The 15,515-nt window shown below is 35.7% G+C and overlaps 1 protein-coding gene, 1 long non-coding RNA gene and 1 other non-coding gene across 3 annotated transcripts; 1 reads left to right on the forward strand and 2 right to left on the reverse strand.

Annotated features, from left to right (window-relative positions):
* Positions 1-2,209: 2,209 nt before the first annotated feature.
* LOC118063290 (uncharacterized) lies at positions 2,210-4,197 on the reverse strand. Its single transcript, XR_004689891.2, has 3 exons — positions 4,109-4,197; positions 2,855-3,018; positions 2,210-2,644 (listed from the first exon to the last, which is right to left on the reverse strand). It is a non-coding gene; the product is annotated as an uncharacterized lncRNA (long non-coding RNA).
* A 3,657-nt stretch (positions 4,198-7,854) lies between these two features.
* Positions 7,855-7,926, forward strand: TRNAE-UUC (transfer RNA glutamic acid (anticodon UUC)). The gene has a single exon. It is a non-coding gene; the product is annotated as a tRNA-Glu (tRNA).
* Positions 7,927-8,225: 299 nt separating this feature from the next.
* LOC118063289 (ATP-dependent DNA helicase DDM1) lies at positions 8,226-15,474 on the reverse strand. Its single transcript, XM_073410301.1, has 16 exons — positions 15,336-15,474; positions 15,041-15,110; positions 14,589-14,852; positions 14,399-14,482; positions 13,533-13,879; positions 13,251-13,440; positions 12,387-12,562; positions 11,484-11,553; positions 11,204-11,393; positions 10,467-10,562; positions 10,288-10,382; positions 10,094-10,213; positions 9,578-9,697; positions 9,385-9,483; positions 9,197-9,307; positions 8,226-8,842 (listed from the first exon to the last, which is right to left on the reverse strand). Exons 2-16 carry the CDS (start codon positions 15,101-15,103, stop codon positions 8,603-8,605), a joined length of 2,265 nt encoding a protein of 754 aa, XP_073266402.1. The 5' UTR covers positions 15,104-15,110; positions 15,336-15,474; the 3' UTR covers positions 8,226-8,602.
* Positions 15,475-15,515: the final 41 nt, after the last annotated feature.

Raw genomic sequence — 15,515 nt, forward strand, 5'->3', positions numbered from 1 at the left:
AACCTATGGTTAGAAAAATGAATAATAGACCCGATGAAACAATCAATCATTGATAGACATTATTGGGTAATTCAACTAAAAGCATTGTTACCTATGACAATACCGAGGAAACAGACCAGAATGGTCCCGCGGGGGACCATGAGAGCATTGGTTTGAAGACCACGAAAAACTATACAGGCACAGACACACCTACTTTATTCTTTCAATGCCAATTATGCTTCTTATATTCCATCTAGTTTTTGTTCAATTGATTTAAAAGAGAGCAAAAGGAGTTAATATTTATACAATATCATGTGACAGGATTGAATTGAGACAGTGGTTAATGGTCTAAGCACAAAAAATGCAGCATAATTAATAAATACAATATCATGTGACAGGATTGAATTGAGACAGTGGTTAATGGTCTAAGCACAAAAAATGTAGCATAATTAATAAAACTGACTCAAACGGTGAACATGGCTTTGAAGCAAAAGTATCGACGAGAGCACAAGGAGTTAATAATTATACAAAATCATGTGACAGGGTTGAATTGAGACAGTGGTTAAAGGTCTAAGCACAAAAAATGTAGCATAATTAATAAAACCGATTCAAACAGTAAACACGGCTTTGAAGCAAAAGTATCGACAGCATGTAAACCTAATACTTGGTAAACAATTCGATTTTTTTTGGCACAGCAAAAGCAAATGAAAACAATCAAAGTACCCAATATCTCACCTGTTCATTAAAAATCAGAAAAGAAGGTACCAAAGTTAATATGTTCCTTTGCACTTGCATTTGATAACAACATAAAACTTTTCAAACTGAAGGTACCATATTTACTAACATGGTCTAGACATTATCTTCCAAATTATAGAAAAAAAGTAATACCACATGAGCTGTATTCTACAAATTATCCTTATACATATGAATACTCAAAAGTCCCATGAATATATACAAAGGACTCTACTATCACTGCTTTAACACCTTTAGTTGGGCTTCTAACATTGCACCAAGTATTCCTCAAGTAGCATACTAGAAATGAAAGGGCTTTTGGGGTAGGGGGAGGTTCTGTCATAGGGAAAGGGAACAGCAAGAACACCAAAAATCCAACATGAAGAAGGATGCACAAACAGCATCAAGAAGTCGCTTCGCAAGATGAATTTTACCTATTATGGTTTTTTATTGGATCCCATCCTGAGGTTGCAGGTAACATCTGCCAGAGGTTTTTGGACAAATAAACCGCACTAAAACCTCCAATAAAATGGACACAGAACTGAAACAAGCTCTTGTCTGTAACAATGTGAACCCAGATTAAATTGGTAATAATCAGTTCAAAGTTCTATTTCCTTCCTAATCCAACAATTCCCTCCTTTTGCAATCCATTGACCCAAAAGCAATCAAAAACTTTTGAGTATCATCAACCATTCTTTTAACAATTTCCATGCAGATGCTAGAGTTTCCAGATTCTTATATTAATCTATCAGTTTCACTCCACAACCTTGACATAAAAACCAATATAAAAAAAAGGGATAATCATCTCGAGAGGAGGAGAGTACAAGATAGAGAAAATAGGAGGGAAAGACAATTAATAGTGGTCCTAATTGGCTGTTGATAAATAGACCTGCCACAATCTTGAAATGAGCATGAGAGGTGGGGGAGGGGGGGGGGGATTGATGGACAAGTCACATGAGTTGTCGCATAAGATGTCCACGACAGGTATCCAGTGTGCCACACTCATTATCATAAGGTTCAATCTGATATAAATTAAACACATGGCGTTAATTTAAGATAAAGGTAGGATTGCCCAATACGCCTACCCAAGAACTGACACAAGCTTAGAAAATACCAATCCCCCAAACTGAAGAACCAAGTTGCAGTCAGTCCAATTCAGATCAGTTTGGGTCCCAGTACCAACTTGCACCCATAGCTGCAAGTACCCAATGCCAGTTCCTCCCTCCTATTCGTTTGAAAGGCTAGGGCTTTGGCTTAAATAATAAAGCAAGGAACAGCCTTGGAGTATTCTAGATTCAAGCTTAATGACAATCTTGAAACGAGCAAGAGCGAGAGAGAGAGAGAGAGAGATAGTTCTATTAGCTTTTTCTATTATGTAAATAGCTTATTACAAAATCTTGACAGCATGCTGTGATAGTTTTTTCGAACAGGACTAAATTTACAATGTAACTACTCAAAAGATTAACAGGTAACTGCTCCTAAACTTTGCTCGGATGTATAGAGTTTCACATTTGTTAAAAAAAAGTGTTATGAAAAATCTCATAGCTTCTGTGTATGGTTATGAAGGATAAACAAAAGAATCATACCATCTATCTGAGAGGGCAGGACAAATCCGGGTTGACCAAGATCAGTGCTCGGAGTTTTATAATTTTTTCCAATAAGCCACAGAATCAAATGTGAACAATAAGTTCCAATTACAAAGCTCTATGGTTGAAATGCTTCAATGCCATAGCATGTTCACGTGGACAAAGGCAATACCAATCTTCTCTCCCTATTCTGGGCCCTTGAACTTCTCAGATGTACGGGAAGAAAAATTGCAAGACATATTATGAGAAACAAAAGCCAGAAATGTCAGAAATAAAGTGCCTTGTAAGATGATATGACAAGCATGCTTAATATCAAGGCCCAAAAGATTGCTACAGTGACATCAACCCTGCATGAAATTAAGGGAAGATTTTACACTTAATGTCAGCAACACACAGTGATATCTAATACACTTAGCAGCTAAAAGGAAACCAATAAGGTTGCAATCATAAGTTGTGATGACATATATAATTACAGAGTTCCTAAAAATTTTAAGTCCTCTGAATTCGCAGCAGAAACTTGAATGAAGGAGGCTGTAACAAATCAAAAAAATATTTACCCTGAAGAAGAATCTTGTTGCCTCTTACGCAGCCAATGATTATCAGGGTTTGTTTCATTTTAATTCCGTTTGGACTGGAGTTGTGTGGCTCAACAATATTTTATCACAGCATGTAACTGGATCAACTTTTGCCTAGTATTTATCTAATGGCTTGCCCCAGAGCCCTGAAACATGGCAAAAAAAAAAAAAAAAAAACCTTTAGGGATCATCTAAATTGATGGGATGTGGTCATGGAAAGAAATAATAAACGTGGAAACTTGCGAGATAGAAGACAATAAAACATAAGGACTTCTGTCTTAATTACAAAAGAGTAAAGGAAATAACCAACTTCTTGTAATGAAGACTATTCTTCCTTTCCAAGAAACAACACACGCAAGCATCACACAGAAACTCTGAGACCAAGTAGTTTCAGCCATGCTTTCATTCTTTAAGGAATAGTGCAAAGTCTTGTTCATTTTGAACAACAGTTTGATAACAAAAAATAGACAAGCAGAAAGCATCATACTACGAAAATGTATTATAACTAATTTCATACAATTTTCCTCCCTATGATATCTTCTGTGTGATCTTTGAATCTTTACAGCATGGAGCACGACAATTTCAACTTTTGAAGAGAAGTCAAAAGAATGAAAAATAACAACTTTGGTATCAAGAACACGATTCACTAATTCCATGATTTAGTAACTAAATCAAATACCATTTTTATACAAAAGATTCAGGTCTATTTGGATAGAACACAGCCTTCGCTCTCCACAAAATCAAAAGAAAAACTAAAAGCTGCTTCAATAAAAGTTGAAGACTTCTCAATTGTCGATTACAACTACATATTGCAAAAGCTTAAAATACAATTTTTCAAAATGCTCGATCTCGATATATATAACCCTGAAAAAGGGTTTTGCACACTTGACATACAATGTCTACAGTCTACACCATTATCAAAGCCTGTTCAGGTCTGTACTTCTCGACGAAATTGTTTCAAAACTAAAACTTGTCTCTATATTCAACTAATACACAGTGTAAATAAATTTCCAAAATTCTCTGTTTCACAATAATAGCAATACTAACTCTAAGAAACTACAAAGACTACAGTTTCCAATCAGTATTCTCCTAATGACAAATAATCATAATTTACAAATCCTAATTACTATTCCACTAAAAAAGCAAACTGGGGCATTAAAAATTAATCAAAAATATAAAAAGCTTAGACAATAATCATAAATATTTGGAAAAAAAGGGAATAAAGAGAGTAAATACCAGGAAGAGATGGGGGTTTAGGAGAAAAGATGATGAGAGAAGAACGCTTGTGTTGGGATCGGATCTGGCACCCCCCCCCCCCCCCCCCCCCCCCCACTCTCTCTCTCTTTTCTTGTTCATCAAAAATTTTCGAGTTCCCAATTCAATTACTGTTTCTTGTTTCGTTTAGCTGCTTTGTCAATCTTATAGTTCGAGTAAATTATAACTTAGTCACTATATTTTTAAGCAATAAATAAATTAGTTCCTCTAGTTCAAGCAACCCCATGTTTATTTTTTATATTTTCATACCCATTTATAATTTAGCCTCTCACACACTGCATGTTTTGCTTGATTGTCCTTGGACTTGAGCTCTTTTTGGCTCCGTTCTAGGTTCTGAAATAGTCCAAAGAGTTTTTTCATTGGAGCTTGGGGGAGCGGCTGAAGAGGAAAGTGTTTTTATCCTCTTATATTCTGTATCATATTCGGTGATTTTTTTGTATTTGATGGACGAAGAAATGATTAAGGATGAAATTATCTCAAACTGTTCACAACAATACCTATCATCTCCTTAACATATTCTGACCATCTCATGGAGTAAAAACAAACAGAAATCGAAATATTTTGGACCTTAAAATTTTAATTTTAATTTTAATAAATTTTCATAAAAAAAAACACAACTTTAATAACTCCAATTTCAACTTTAAAACACTTATAAACCAGTTCAAAAACTCAAAATTAAATCAAATCAAAATAAAATTTGAGGATTTCAATTATGGATAACAATTTAATACTAACTCGATGAATATTAATCCGACCTGAATGGATAAATATTTTTTTAATTATTACCTTACTTAAAAAAATAATTGATAAGATATGTATATTGTCAAACCTTGTCAAAAACTTGTCAAAAACCTAACCCAAAATATATATTTATATTATATAAATGTATTTGTAGAACATTTGCATTATTTTAATTCACTATGATACATATATATCTTAATATGGATATAAAACATGTATATACTTATAATATTTATCATTTTATCATTTAATATATATATATATATATATTTATATTTTAAATATATACTAATTATTTTATTTTTTATCAAATAATAAATAATAATAGATATTAGATATTTATATAAATATCTGAAACTCTAGCTTATAAATATTTAAATTTTTTACTCTAAGAATAGTAAGTAATGTCTGACTTACTGATATTCATTATCATCTAATTTCAATCTAGTTTTTTCAGCAGGGTCAATGAACAAAATCACACCAAGATCGGCTTCTTTTATGACTGGATTCCATTCTTCCAAAAAATTTGTCTCTCGTCTCTCAAGATTTAGGGATTGAAATACAATAAAAATGAAGTTTTGTACCTTTAATGCAAACACCTAAAACCAGAGGGATCTGAAGAAAAAAGCAAATATAAGGGGACTAAACCGTACATTTCTGTGCCCTATCAACAATAAGAAAACGCACTGTGGATGAACATTCAGTACACCATGTATGGGTGTGCAATGTTTCTGCACATGAAAAATCCGTTTTAGTTTTTTCTTATAATTGTAATTGTAATGATTTGGGACATGTGGCGTTGATCGAAATTTGAAGCCCAGTTTGGAGCCAGCAATTGTTTATTCGAGTCAGTTAAAACTCCCGCGTGTCTATGCAGGTTCTTAAGAAAGAGGACGCATTCTTTATTCTCTGCTTGCAAGAGAGAGGAGAATCAAGAGGAGAAAAAACAGAGAGAAATGACAACGAGAAACAGGGATCTTGAGCGTTTGAAACCCATTCAAGATCCTTATAAAAATGTTAAGAATATCACTACCAAAGGAGGAGGCTCTAATTCTTCCTCGGAATCTGCTTCTAAGACACTGTCTTAGAAAGAAATGGCATTGAATTTTCCCAGGCCACGTAAATGACAGTGTCTTAGAGATTTTCCGAGTGCATAGGCTAACTGTACTAACCATGGATATGACATTTGACTTAATTTGCAAAGACTGGCACTCAAGCAAGAATGCAGGGGACTAGACGAGATAAATTCGTGAGGGAAGACGAAGAAAGTAACCATATATATTCCAGATAGTTAAAGAATTAGCAGAATGGAAGACAAACATATTCCTTCCCGCCATATTAGACAGAATCCATGACTATCTCTGTGCATACATGTCATACTGTAAGCCTTCAACTGCAATCAAGAACTGTAGATATTAACGCTTCACATTATCACATGGTTCCGCGTGTTCTTTGGAGGTTTCTTGAAAAAGTTCATTAAGTTTTTATTTCCTTGGTGCATTTCAATAATTTGCTTTGCTTTGCTTTTGCAGTGCCATCCTGCTTCCTGTAGCCATCACAGTACGCATCACTTGGTGGTTTATTAGTCTTGTGGACGGGTTCTTCTCTCCGATCTATGCTCATTTTGGAGTCAATATATTTGGTTGGTGTCAACATTCCTTCACTCTATTACACAGTTTGCTTGCTTCTATCTTTCTGTTCTCTTAGATACCTGCATTTTTGAACATTTATTTAATGTTAAAGGCACAATCTGGACATAGTGGATGCTCTTTATATAAAGGGGGCAGTGCAATTTTCTCAAAACAATCAGTTGGAAGTATAGTGCCACCCCAGCTACTGGCAGTGGGATCATCTGTTTTGGCCCAGCTGCTAAAATACTCGGTGTCATTTCAGCCATGCAGAACCATAGCATCAGTTGAATAGATTTGAAGGATATTCAATTTGAGCTATTAGAATCAACTGTGCTCAGCAATGATTCTGTCATGGCTACTAGAGCATATTTCGTTTACTTAAATGAGTGAAATTATTGTGTTTTTTGTGATTCTTGTTGAGGATATAAATAAAGTAAAACCAGTCCACTGGTTTTATCTGTGTCCAAGCTGGCTAGAAATTCTAACTGTTGACATGGTACTATAGCAATTTAACATGGGCTGCGAAAGTAATTATTACTATATATGCCTTCTCTGTTCTGAAAAATACTTCTTTCTGACTAATTTGTAGGCCTTGGATTTGTGACCTCCATCTCTTTCATCTTCCTGATTAGTGTGTTCATGCCCCCATGGTTGGGAGAATGGTTTATCAGGACAATGCCTTTCGCTAGCTATACTTGATCTGCTTCTGAAAGAATTACTCCAGCAATATCCCCAGGTTTGGATAATCAACTCCCTTTCTGATATTAGGTTTCTCAAACATGGAGTTTAAAGAGAAACCTGGATTTTAGTTCAGAGCTCCAATGCCTTCAAGGAAGTGTCCATCATAAAGCATCCACATCATGGGGAACATGCATTTGGATTCATCATATTAACATTAATTAATTAAGTTCATTATTTGTTTTTTTATGGGTTATCCTAAATATTATTTGCAAGTTTAAAAAATTAACATAATTAATTTGATTTTTTTTAAAAAAATTATCATTCAATATTTTATTGAAGTTTCACATTTTATTTTAATTTGTTTTATACAAGATTATATCAGTCTAATAGCCTCAGTCACGAGTTTGACGAATATATTTTATTGATTAGAAATTAAGTTTTATAATTTATTTTATTTTATTTTTTTATGAATTATCTTAATTTCATGACCCCAATCTCATGTTTGGAAAATAACTTGGGTTGAATTGTGTTATTTTTTAAGGTTTTTTTAAATTGATGACAGGCAATATGACGTTAGCTACCAGAGTAGACGTTATCATTTAATATATCTAGAGTATTTATATTAATGAAAAACAGGTACGAACAAATAAACATTCCGTTGTCGTCCAGCGGTTAGGATATCTGGCTTTCACCCAGGAGACCCGGGCTCGATTCCCGGCAACGGAATTCCTTTTAGTTACATCAGTAATGGCGCCTTTTACTGATTTACCCCCGCTTGCTTGGATATTTGTTGCTATCTAGAGAAGTCCTAGAACAACTTCTAATTAACCTCACATTCTATTCACCAATAAAAGGCAATAGTCCAGGCGAAGCTCAGAATCAGCATTTTAGAGTGAAATCTTTCCTCGAGGAACTTCGTTACGAATTAAGGCACCTAAAATGGCCCTTTGAAAATTGTAATTGGTATCCTCCAGCAGCTGGACCCTCTCATGGCTGATTCGTTCTCAAATGTTCAGTCCATGAAATTAGAAACAAGAGATCAAATTATGCCATTGCTATTTGCAGCATTCATATGCTTTTACAGTTAATTTTGCGACTTGCAAGTTCACGTTGCATCCTACATAATCACCATTCATATAAAGTACGATGATGACATAATTAGAGGACAGATGCATCACTTGTTTTGAGCTTCTGAAATCGAATCAGAAGACGAGGATACATCTGTCTGATAATGAGACATTACAAAAACAGCCTCTTTCCAAGTGTTCCCAAAATGAAAGAGACCCATCCGAGAGCAACATGCTGCTCAAAGATAACAAGGGCAAATTCCGAGTAACCCCACCAAAAGCAAGACGTCCAGATATCATGGGCACGTCTGCACCGCATCCTACAAAGCAAACCGCTAGCTGTAAAGGGTGGAGAGCATGCCTCCATTTGCATTTGGTATTACCACCTCCCAGCCAGGCCCTTTCAGGGGAAATGAACCACTAGCAGCAATACTTTCTGTGTCATCATCTGATGTTCCTACAACCAAATCACTCCGATCCATGATCCTCTCTAAATCTTCATCACTGATATCTGTCTGTATCAACTTGTCTTCTGCAGTTTCTTCATCTCGAAGGAGCGCCAGTATATCCTCTTCCTGAAAGCACAAAGGAAATGAAACAAGATGTGCTAGTCATAAATGAGTCACATCCAGCATTACCTAACCACAGGTGCTCGGTCAACAATAAATCAAAATTTGCACTATTGCATCACAGAATTTTCAGTTTTTTAACATGCTGCGGTGGGTCAACGTATTAACAGCCATCTGGGTATTGCCAAAGGTCACTGTTTTCACCATTTAACACCAGATTAAAAGGATGTTCAAAAAGAGAGAAATAAATGAGGTGCAAGCCCCTGCTGAATTGCAATGAGCCAAGAAAGAAAGATGCCATTGCTACCTGTAAAGGCTAAGTGATAGAAGAGGTGAAATAAACAAAGAAGATTAAAAAACCTCCATGACTTCCGTGCCCTTAGACTTGGTTTGCTCTAGATGAAACTGCCCTTTCCCAATGACCACGTGCTCAAGCTTCAACTTACTAAAAGCCCTTTTCAAAATACGACCCTGTAAGCATATGATTTGTCAATGATCTAACAACCAAGCAAAGCATTAAATGAAAGCAAAGATCAATATTGAGATACCTCGATTGACTGAGCTGTTGCAAGCCTGTAAACATGAACAGGCTTGGTTTGCCCAATTCGGTGACATCTATCCATGGCTTGCAGATCCATTTGAGGGTTCTGAAAAACACAAGCATATCAATGAAATAGCACAAAACATCAAGAGTTTTAGTGGATTGAGGGTGGAATATGGAACACAAGATCAAGAAAATACCCAATCACTGTCATACAGTATACAGGTATCAGCTGAAGTGAGGTTTATACCCAGTCCACCAGCTCTTGTGCTGAGAAGAAATACCCTATACTGGCTGTTCTCATCATTGAATTCCTCGATCTGTTCAACATAAAACAAAGGCTTGTCAAGACTAGAATAATAACACACTTTAATCCTCGGATACATTGACTGGAAAAGAAACGAAGTGACGATAAAATTAGCCAAGATGCGAGCCTGATTATTAAAGACAGATAGTGGAAACAGGAGTACATTGCGTCTCCAAGATCTTGAAAGAAGCTTTCAAAAGTGCATAATCAAAACAAGCAGAAAGGCTTTGATGAAAAGCAGACACCAGGCATAAGTGAGATTATGTATGATTGGTCTAGCCGTACCAATTGACTCAAAGACAGTTGCAGAATCCAAAATTGGAAACAGATTCAATATTCATCAATAGCGAGCAACCTTTCTTACATGTTTAAACCTCAAAGCTGAAAATCAAAGTAAGGCGTAACAAACCTGTCTCTTCCTTTCATCCAACTTCACACTGCCATCAATTCTACAAACTTCAAATCCTTTCTCACTAAAATAGTAATCCATTATGTCCAAAACTTTAGTCCACTGAGAGAAAATCAGAACCTGTTTACAAAGCCAGCGGGAGATGAGCATGTAGCTAAAATAAAGTAGAAAGGGTAAAAACTCATGCATCATACTTTGTGCTTGAGTGCAAACAATCGATTCAACAATTTGTCCAGCAATCGGAATTTGCCGCACTGCTCAACTATCTGTTCCACGGGTGGATAGAAATCTGTCCCAAATATCAAAGGCATTAGTGAATCTGGCAAGCCACAAATTTACATTACATTAGTAAAATGTGCTGCAAGGCAGATACATGATCCATCAAAGGCAGACTCTAAGAGGTCGGGGTGGTAGCAATTTTTTCGAAGTTGAATCATCAAATTGGTAAGCCTTCCTTTCATACCACGTCCTGCAATATCAAAAGCCACAAGTCAATACAGGAAAATGCGTTGTGTGGCTATGTATTCTATTAGACCAGTGCTTGCTTACAATGCAAGACATGATGTATGGCTAAAGAAAAAATCACTTCTTTTTGCTATCAGGTAGAATAATCTAAAAAAGAACTACATAAGATTAAGCAAACAAAGAGTATGGCCAAGTGATATTTTGATTGAGCTTCTGTTCAAGAAGAAAAATTAATTATAACATGAACATTAATGGACCAGTGCTTCACAAATCATAGGAAAAACCACAGCCAGGATTAAGTCAAGGACCCGCAACCAAAATAGGGAGAAATGGACAATACTATGATCCAAAAGCAGATAATGTTCATTTTTAACTTCAATCAACTATTCAGGTTCTAGATTCACCATTTTCCTGTGACATCAAAAAGGCATAAAGATCCGTACAGCTAATTGATAAACAGCAAGTATCCTGAAATTCTCACTTGGAGCTGTCATACTTTGATAGCCAGCAGCACCAGTGCCCAACATCAGCCAGAAAAAATACCAGAATGTCCAGGAAAAAAATTGCATGAAATACAGCCTCTTTTCTTCATTTCAAGCCTGATTTAATATCAATAAAAAAAATCGATTGAAAATAATCTAATACCTGTATCCATCTTCTCTCGCAAATAGCCCTCCAGGGTCTTATTAATTAAATGATCCTGGAATTTCTTCTGATGCTCGGTCAGAGTAGCATATAAAATAATCTCCTTTTTCCGGGGGAGCATCTGCTCCACATCAGTCTTCAATCTTCGAAGGAGAAATGGGCGCAATATTGCATGGAGTTTGACTACAACCTGACATTGATTGAAAACCCAGTGTTGATACCATGCCATTTAGACTGTTTCGTAAAAAAGTACAATTACATCAGTAGGAAGGGTGCATACCTGAGCCCTTCGCCTTTCTTCTACTTCTTCCTTCATTGCTTCATTACTGCACTTTCCTGACAGATCAAACCTGAGAAAGAAAAAAAACATTGTTAGTTATAAAAGCTCAGGCAAAAGCAGTAAGCATCATCACAATAGGCTATGCACTTTCTTCTTTCTCTTGAACAAATCAAGATTTAAGCTAATTGGGGCCATGCAGATTGCACAAAAAAATAGAGGCTTAACCAAGTTTTATTGGATTCTCTTGGTTCAATCCAGCATCATATGCAACATCTACTGGTGTTTTTTTTTAAAAAAAAAAAAAATAGGCTTGAACAAATTCCTAAAGATGATATAACGAGCCATAAGAATTGAGAAGGAAAAAAACAAATAACATGCACATGAATTTAGAAGATTTGGCTCAAAACCTACATCAGTAGACAAATGAGCAGAGATTTCATTTGTGAACATAGGGGCACAACAGAAAGGACCAACAAATGGGAAGCTTTTATGTTTGTAAAGAAGAAAATGTTCAAGTGGTGTTTTCTTACCAATGAAACAAAACTTTAATCAACTATAATAAGCCAACCCATCCCAACAAACTGGTGGCACCTTCACTGACCATACTTAAGACAAACAAATGTTTATAATTTTCTTGTCATGAATGCGGAAAGAAACAAAATAGTTCACCCTAGACTGCCAAGTAACATATCAAACCAGAGAACAGATCAGATTTTTTTTCCCTGGCTAAATATATGTTGAAATGCATAAGGCAGTAATGTCAAGCATTGCAGCAAAACTACATGATTAAATTTACGATGCCATAATCACTGGAAAATACATGGGCAACTTCAAAAAACAAATGAAGTTGAAAGGTTACCAGGACTGCATAGTAAAAAAAACCACTAGACAAAGCATACTGACCAGGACTCAAATTCTTCATGGGATTGGAAAATATCAGGCAAAATGAAATTCAGCAATGACCAAAGCTCAGCCAAATTGTTTTGCAGGGGTGTCCCAGTTAATATGAGCTTATTGTCCACACATAAGTATTTCAACTCCTTCAGCAATTTGCATTTTGAATTTTTCAGCCGGTGCCCCTTCAGTAAGAAAGTTACAGTTTAGAATAGTTAGGTAAATCACTAGTCCTGCAAATTAAATATTGGCATGTGAAAGAAGAAGGGTCCAGATTATTAAAAGTGCAAAAAGCACAAACAAATGCAAAGGTATCTCGAATCCTATGTTCAAACACAAGCATGGACTAGAAAGCTTGTGTTTTCAAATTGCAGTTTAAATTATTAACAGAGTAATAAAAAAAATCTAAAAACTACCAAGATAGTAGTGCTTAGTCAGTTAGCTCAAAATATTAGAGCTTTGTGCAATTGCAAGATCCAAGAGACCATGGTTGCAAGCCTGCATGGCAAGTCTAAACTTCATAAATCCAAAAACAAACAAATGATACCTGTTATTTTCAGGTTCCTAAAAAAATGTATAAAGTGATCAAATCTAAAGTGTACCAGAAAAGACCACCAAAGGAAAGCAACTTTTAGAATTCCAGGCACTTGAGATCCTAAGTGTTTTCTTGCATATAATAAGAAAGTCTCGCGTGCAGTGCGGTTGATCTTGATAAATACAAACAACACTGAAATAGTTGAACCACTTGTAGTATAGCAGAAAACATTGAAGTGCATATGACCACCCCTAGGTGAATATTCTTTGTTTGGAAGGGAAAGAGTACTTCTCCCTTGTGGCTGCCTAACCTACAAACTACCTTGTTGAAACACTCACCTCATCAACCACAAGATACTTCCATGGGTAATGCCTCAAGTGCTTTTTCGCGTCATATAATGCAATCTCATAGGAAGTAACAATAATTGGAAATTTGGGGCCAATTGATTTGGGCATGTGCTTCCTCCTTATCTCATCCCTCTGTTTCTTGTTACCGTGGTATATAATTGCATCCATAGAAGGAACAAACCTATTAAAGGGAATTTACAGAGAATCAGATAGAAGTGTGGATTAAAAGATCAAGGTGGGCAGTTTACATGAAAAATCAAGTTAAAATTTTACCTTGAAACCTCATTCACCCAATTTGAGAGAGTGGAAAGAGGGGCAATAACCAAATAAGGCCCATTTAAGCCATTCCCTATTAAGTGTGCTAGGAAACCAATTGTTTGGATAGTCTTTCCAAGTCCCATTTGGTCGGCAAGGATCCCATTAAGCCCATTTTGCCAAAGAGAGATCAACCATTTCACACCTTTAATCTGATAGGATTTCAACCTGCCACCAGTCAACAAAGGTACAAGTTCTCTCTGCTCTTTCTCAACTCTTTCTTCTTCAGTCAAATTTGCATCCTCAGTGTTTTCAACTTCCTTAGACCTTGTAAGCATTGCAGTAACTGCTCTCTTGGCTTTCCTCTGAAGAAAAGTTATGGCAGGTTGTAAGTTTTTAAGGCAGTCTTAAAATGGCATCGTTTCACAGAGAAACACATACACTATCATTAGATACAAGAAGATTTAAGAGGTCGGGCACCAAAATTCCACCAGGTTTATTTATACATTCACTTTTTTTAATCAGTTCTCTTACATTTTCGTATTTTCATCATTTACAATTATCTCTGGCAGGTGGACTAAATGTTCCTTTATAATAATTTTTCCTATTAACAGCTCTATTGCATTAAGAGCTAACCATGGAATATATACGATGAAAAAATTATTGAAAATTAGTTTACTTCCTTCTGTTAGCTGAATAAACCATCTACTTCCCAACTGACTGTTAGAATTGCCATGATCTGCAACTAGTCAAGTCCCAATAAATTAACTTAACATTAAATTTTATAGAATAAAACAATGCCACCCACAGCAGCCATCCCTAACCTTAAATGCAAAATACTAATATTGATATAAAGGAAAACATGAAGAAAGTTCGAAGATTACAGAATTGTATAGTGCAGCAGCTTTTCTTTTTGATCCCCGACCTCTACTTTGCTTCGCAGGTTCATCCTCTTGCTCCACTCCATTCTAGCAATGCAGTTTAAATCATAAGTAAAGCAAATAAATAGATAGAAAGGAAAACAACCACCAACCAAACAAAATTCATTAAAAAAAAAGGCATTTGAGAAGATACAGTTGTGATTTGATCCATCTGTTCCAGCAAGAACTCCGAATAGAGCTGAGTTTGAGTTAAGAGGTCATCCAATCTCGTATATTGACTCTCATTCAAGCGAGCTGCCTCCTCCGGCACTGTTTCTTGCACCTCTTTTATCCGAGAATTCAAAAGTTTGTCTTCCTCCTCTGCCATAGATTTTGATATGAGAGACGAGTCCCCATTTTTTGCTTCTACAAATATCACTTCCTCCAATTTCACTTCCTCTTTGATCTTGCATTTCTCCTTCATGATTGTTTTTTAAAAAAAGAACAGAAACATAAAATCATTAAAAAAAAAGTCATTTTCAAGTGCTTTTCGCTCTTCATTTCTACTAAAATCCTTCATTTTCTCAAGAACCAAACAGACAAATAAAGTAAAAATTTACAATAATTTTTCAAGAAAAAAAATTAATCTAGAGAACTAAATAATACCTCATCTTCAAGAACCGAAGTAGGAGAATCAGCAGGAGCTTCATTTTCCACTTCGCTCCCCATTTCAAGCCATGAAAAAACAAACCAGCACAAAAATATCACCTTAAAAACGGCACAAATTTGTTGCTTTCACACAGCAGGAGCTCAGACATAATAAATGAGCTGGTTGATTAAAAGAAAAAAAAAAAACTAGGGCAATGAAAAAAATGGAATTACCGAGATCAATTGAACAAATCAACGATTTTAAAGTGATGTAAGAGTACGAACTGTAAAACGAAGAAGAAACCGGTGCTTACTGTGGGTGTTTCTGAGTGAAAATTGCAGGAACCGGACCGGAGGGCAGAAGAGCAGAGAGGATGGGAAGTTCTGAATTTGCAACAGCAAATAAAGTGTGTTTAGTAATTAAATAAATAAAAATGATATATTTATTATTTACATTTATTGTCTTCTTCGAGGTGCAATGGGCGGGAAATGA

This window comes from Populus alba, chromosome 7, assembly GCF_005239225.2.
Source record: "Populus alba chromosome 7, ASM523922v2, whole genome shotgun sequence".
In the NCBI taxonomy this organism is placed as follows: Eukaryota; Viridiplantae; Streptophyta; class Magnoliopsida; order Malpighiales; family Salicaceae; genus Populus; species Populus alba.

Coding starts and splice junctions, on each gene's coding strand:
- LOC118063289 (XM_073410301.1), bottom strand. CDS start 15,103: ATGGGGAGCGAAGTGGAAAATGAAGCTCCTGCTGATTCTCCTACTTCG. Junction 10,383..10,466: donor GTCTGCCTTTGATGGATCAT/GTATCTGCCTTG, acceptor TATTTGGGACAG/ATTTCTATCCACCCGTGGAA. Junction 9,698..10,093: donor TGGATGAAAGGAAGAGACAG/GTTTGTTACGCC, acceptor TATGTTGAACAG/ATCGAGGAATTCAATGATGA.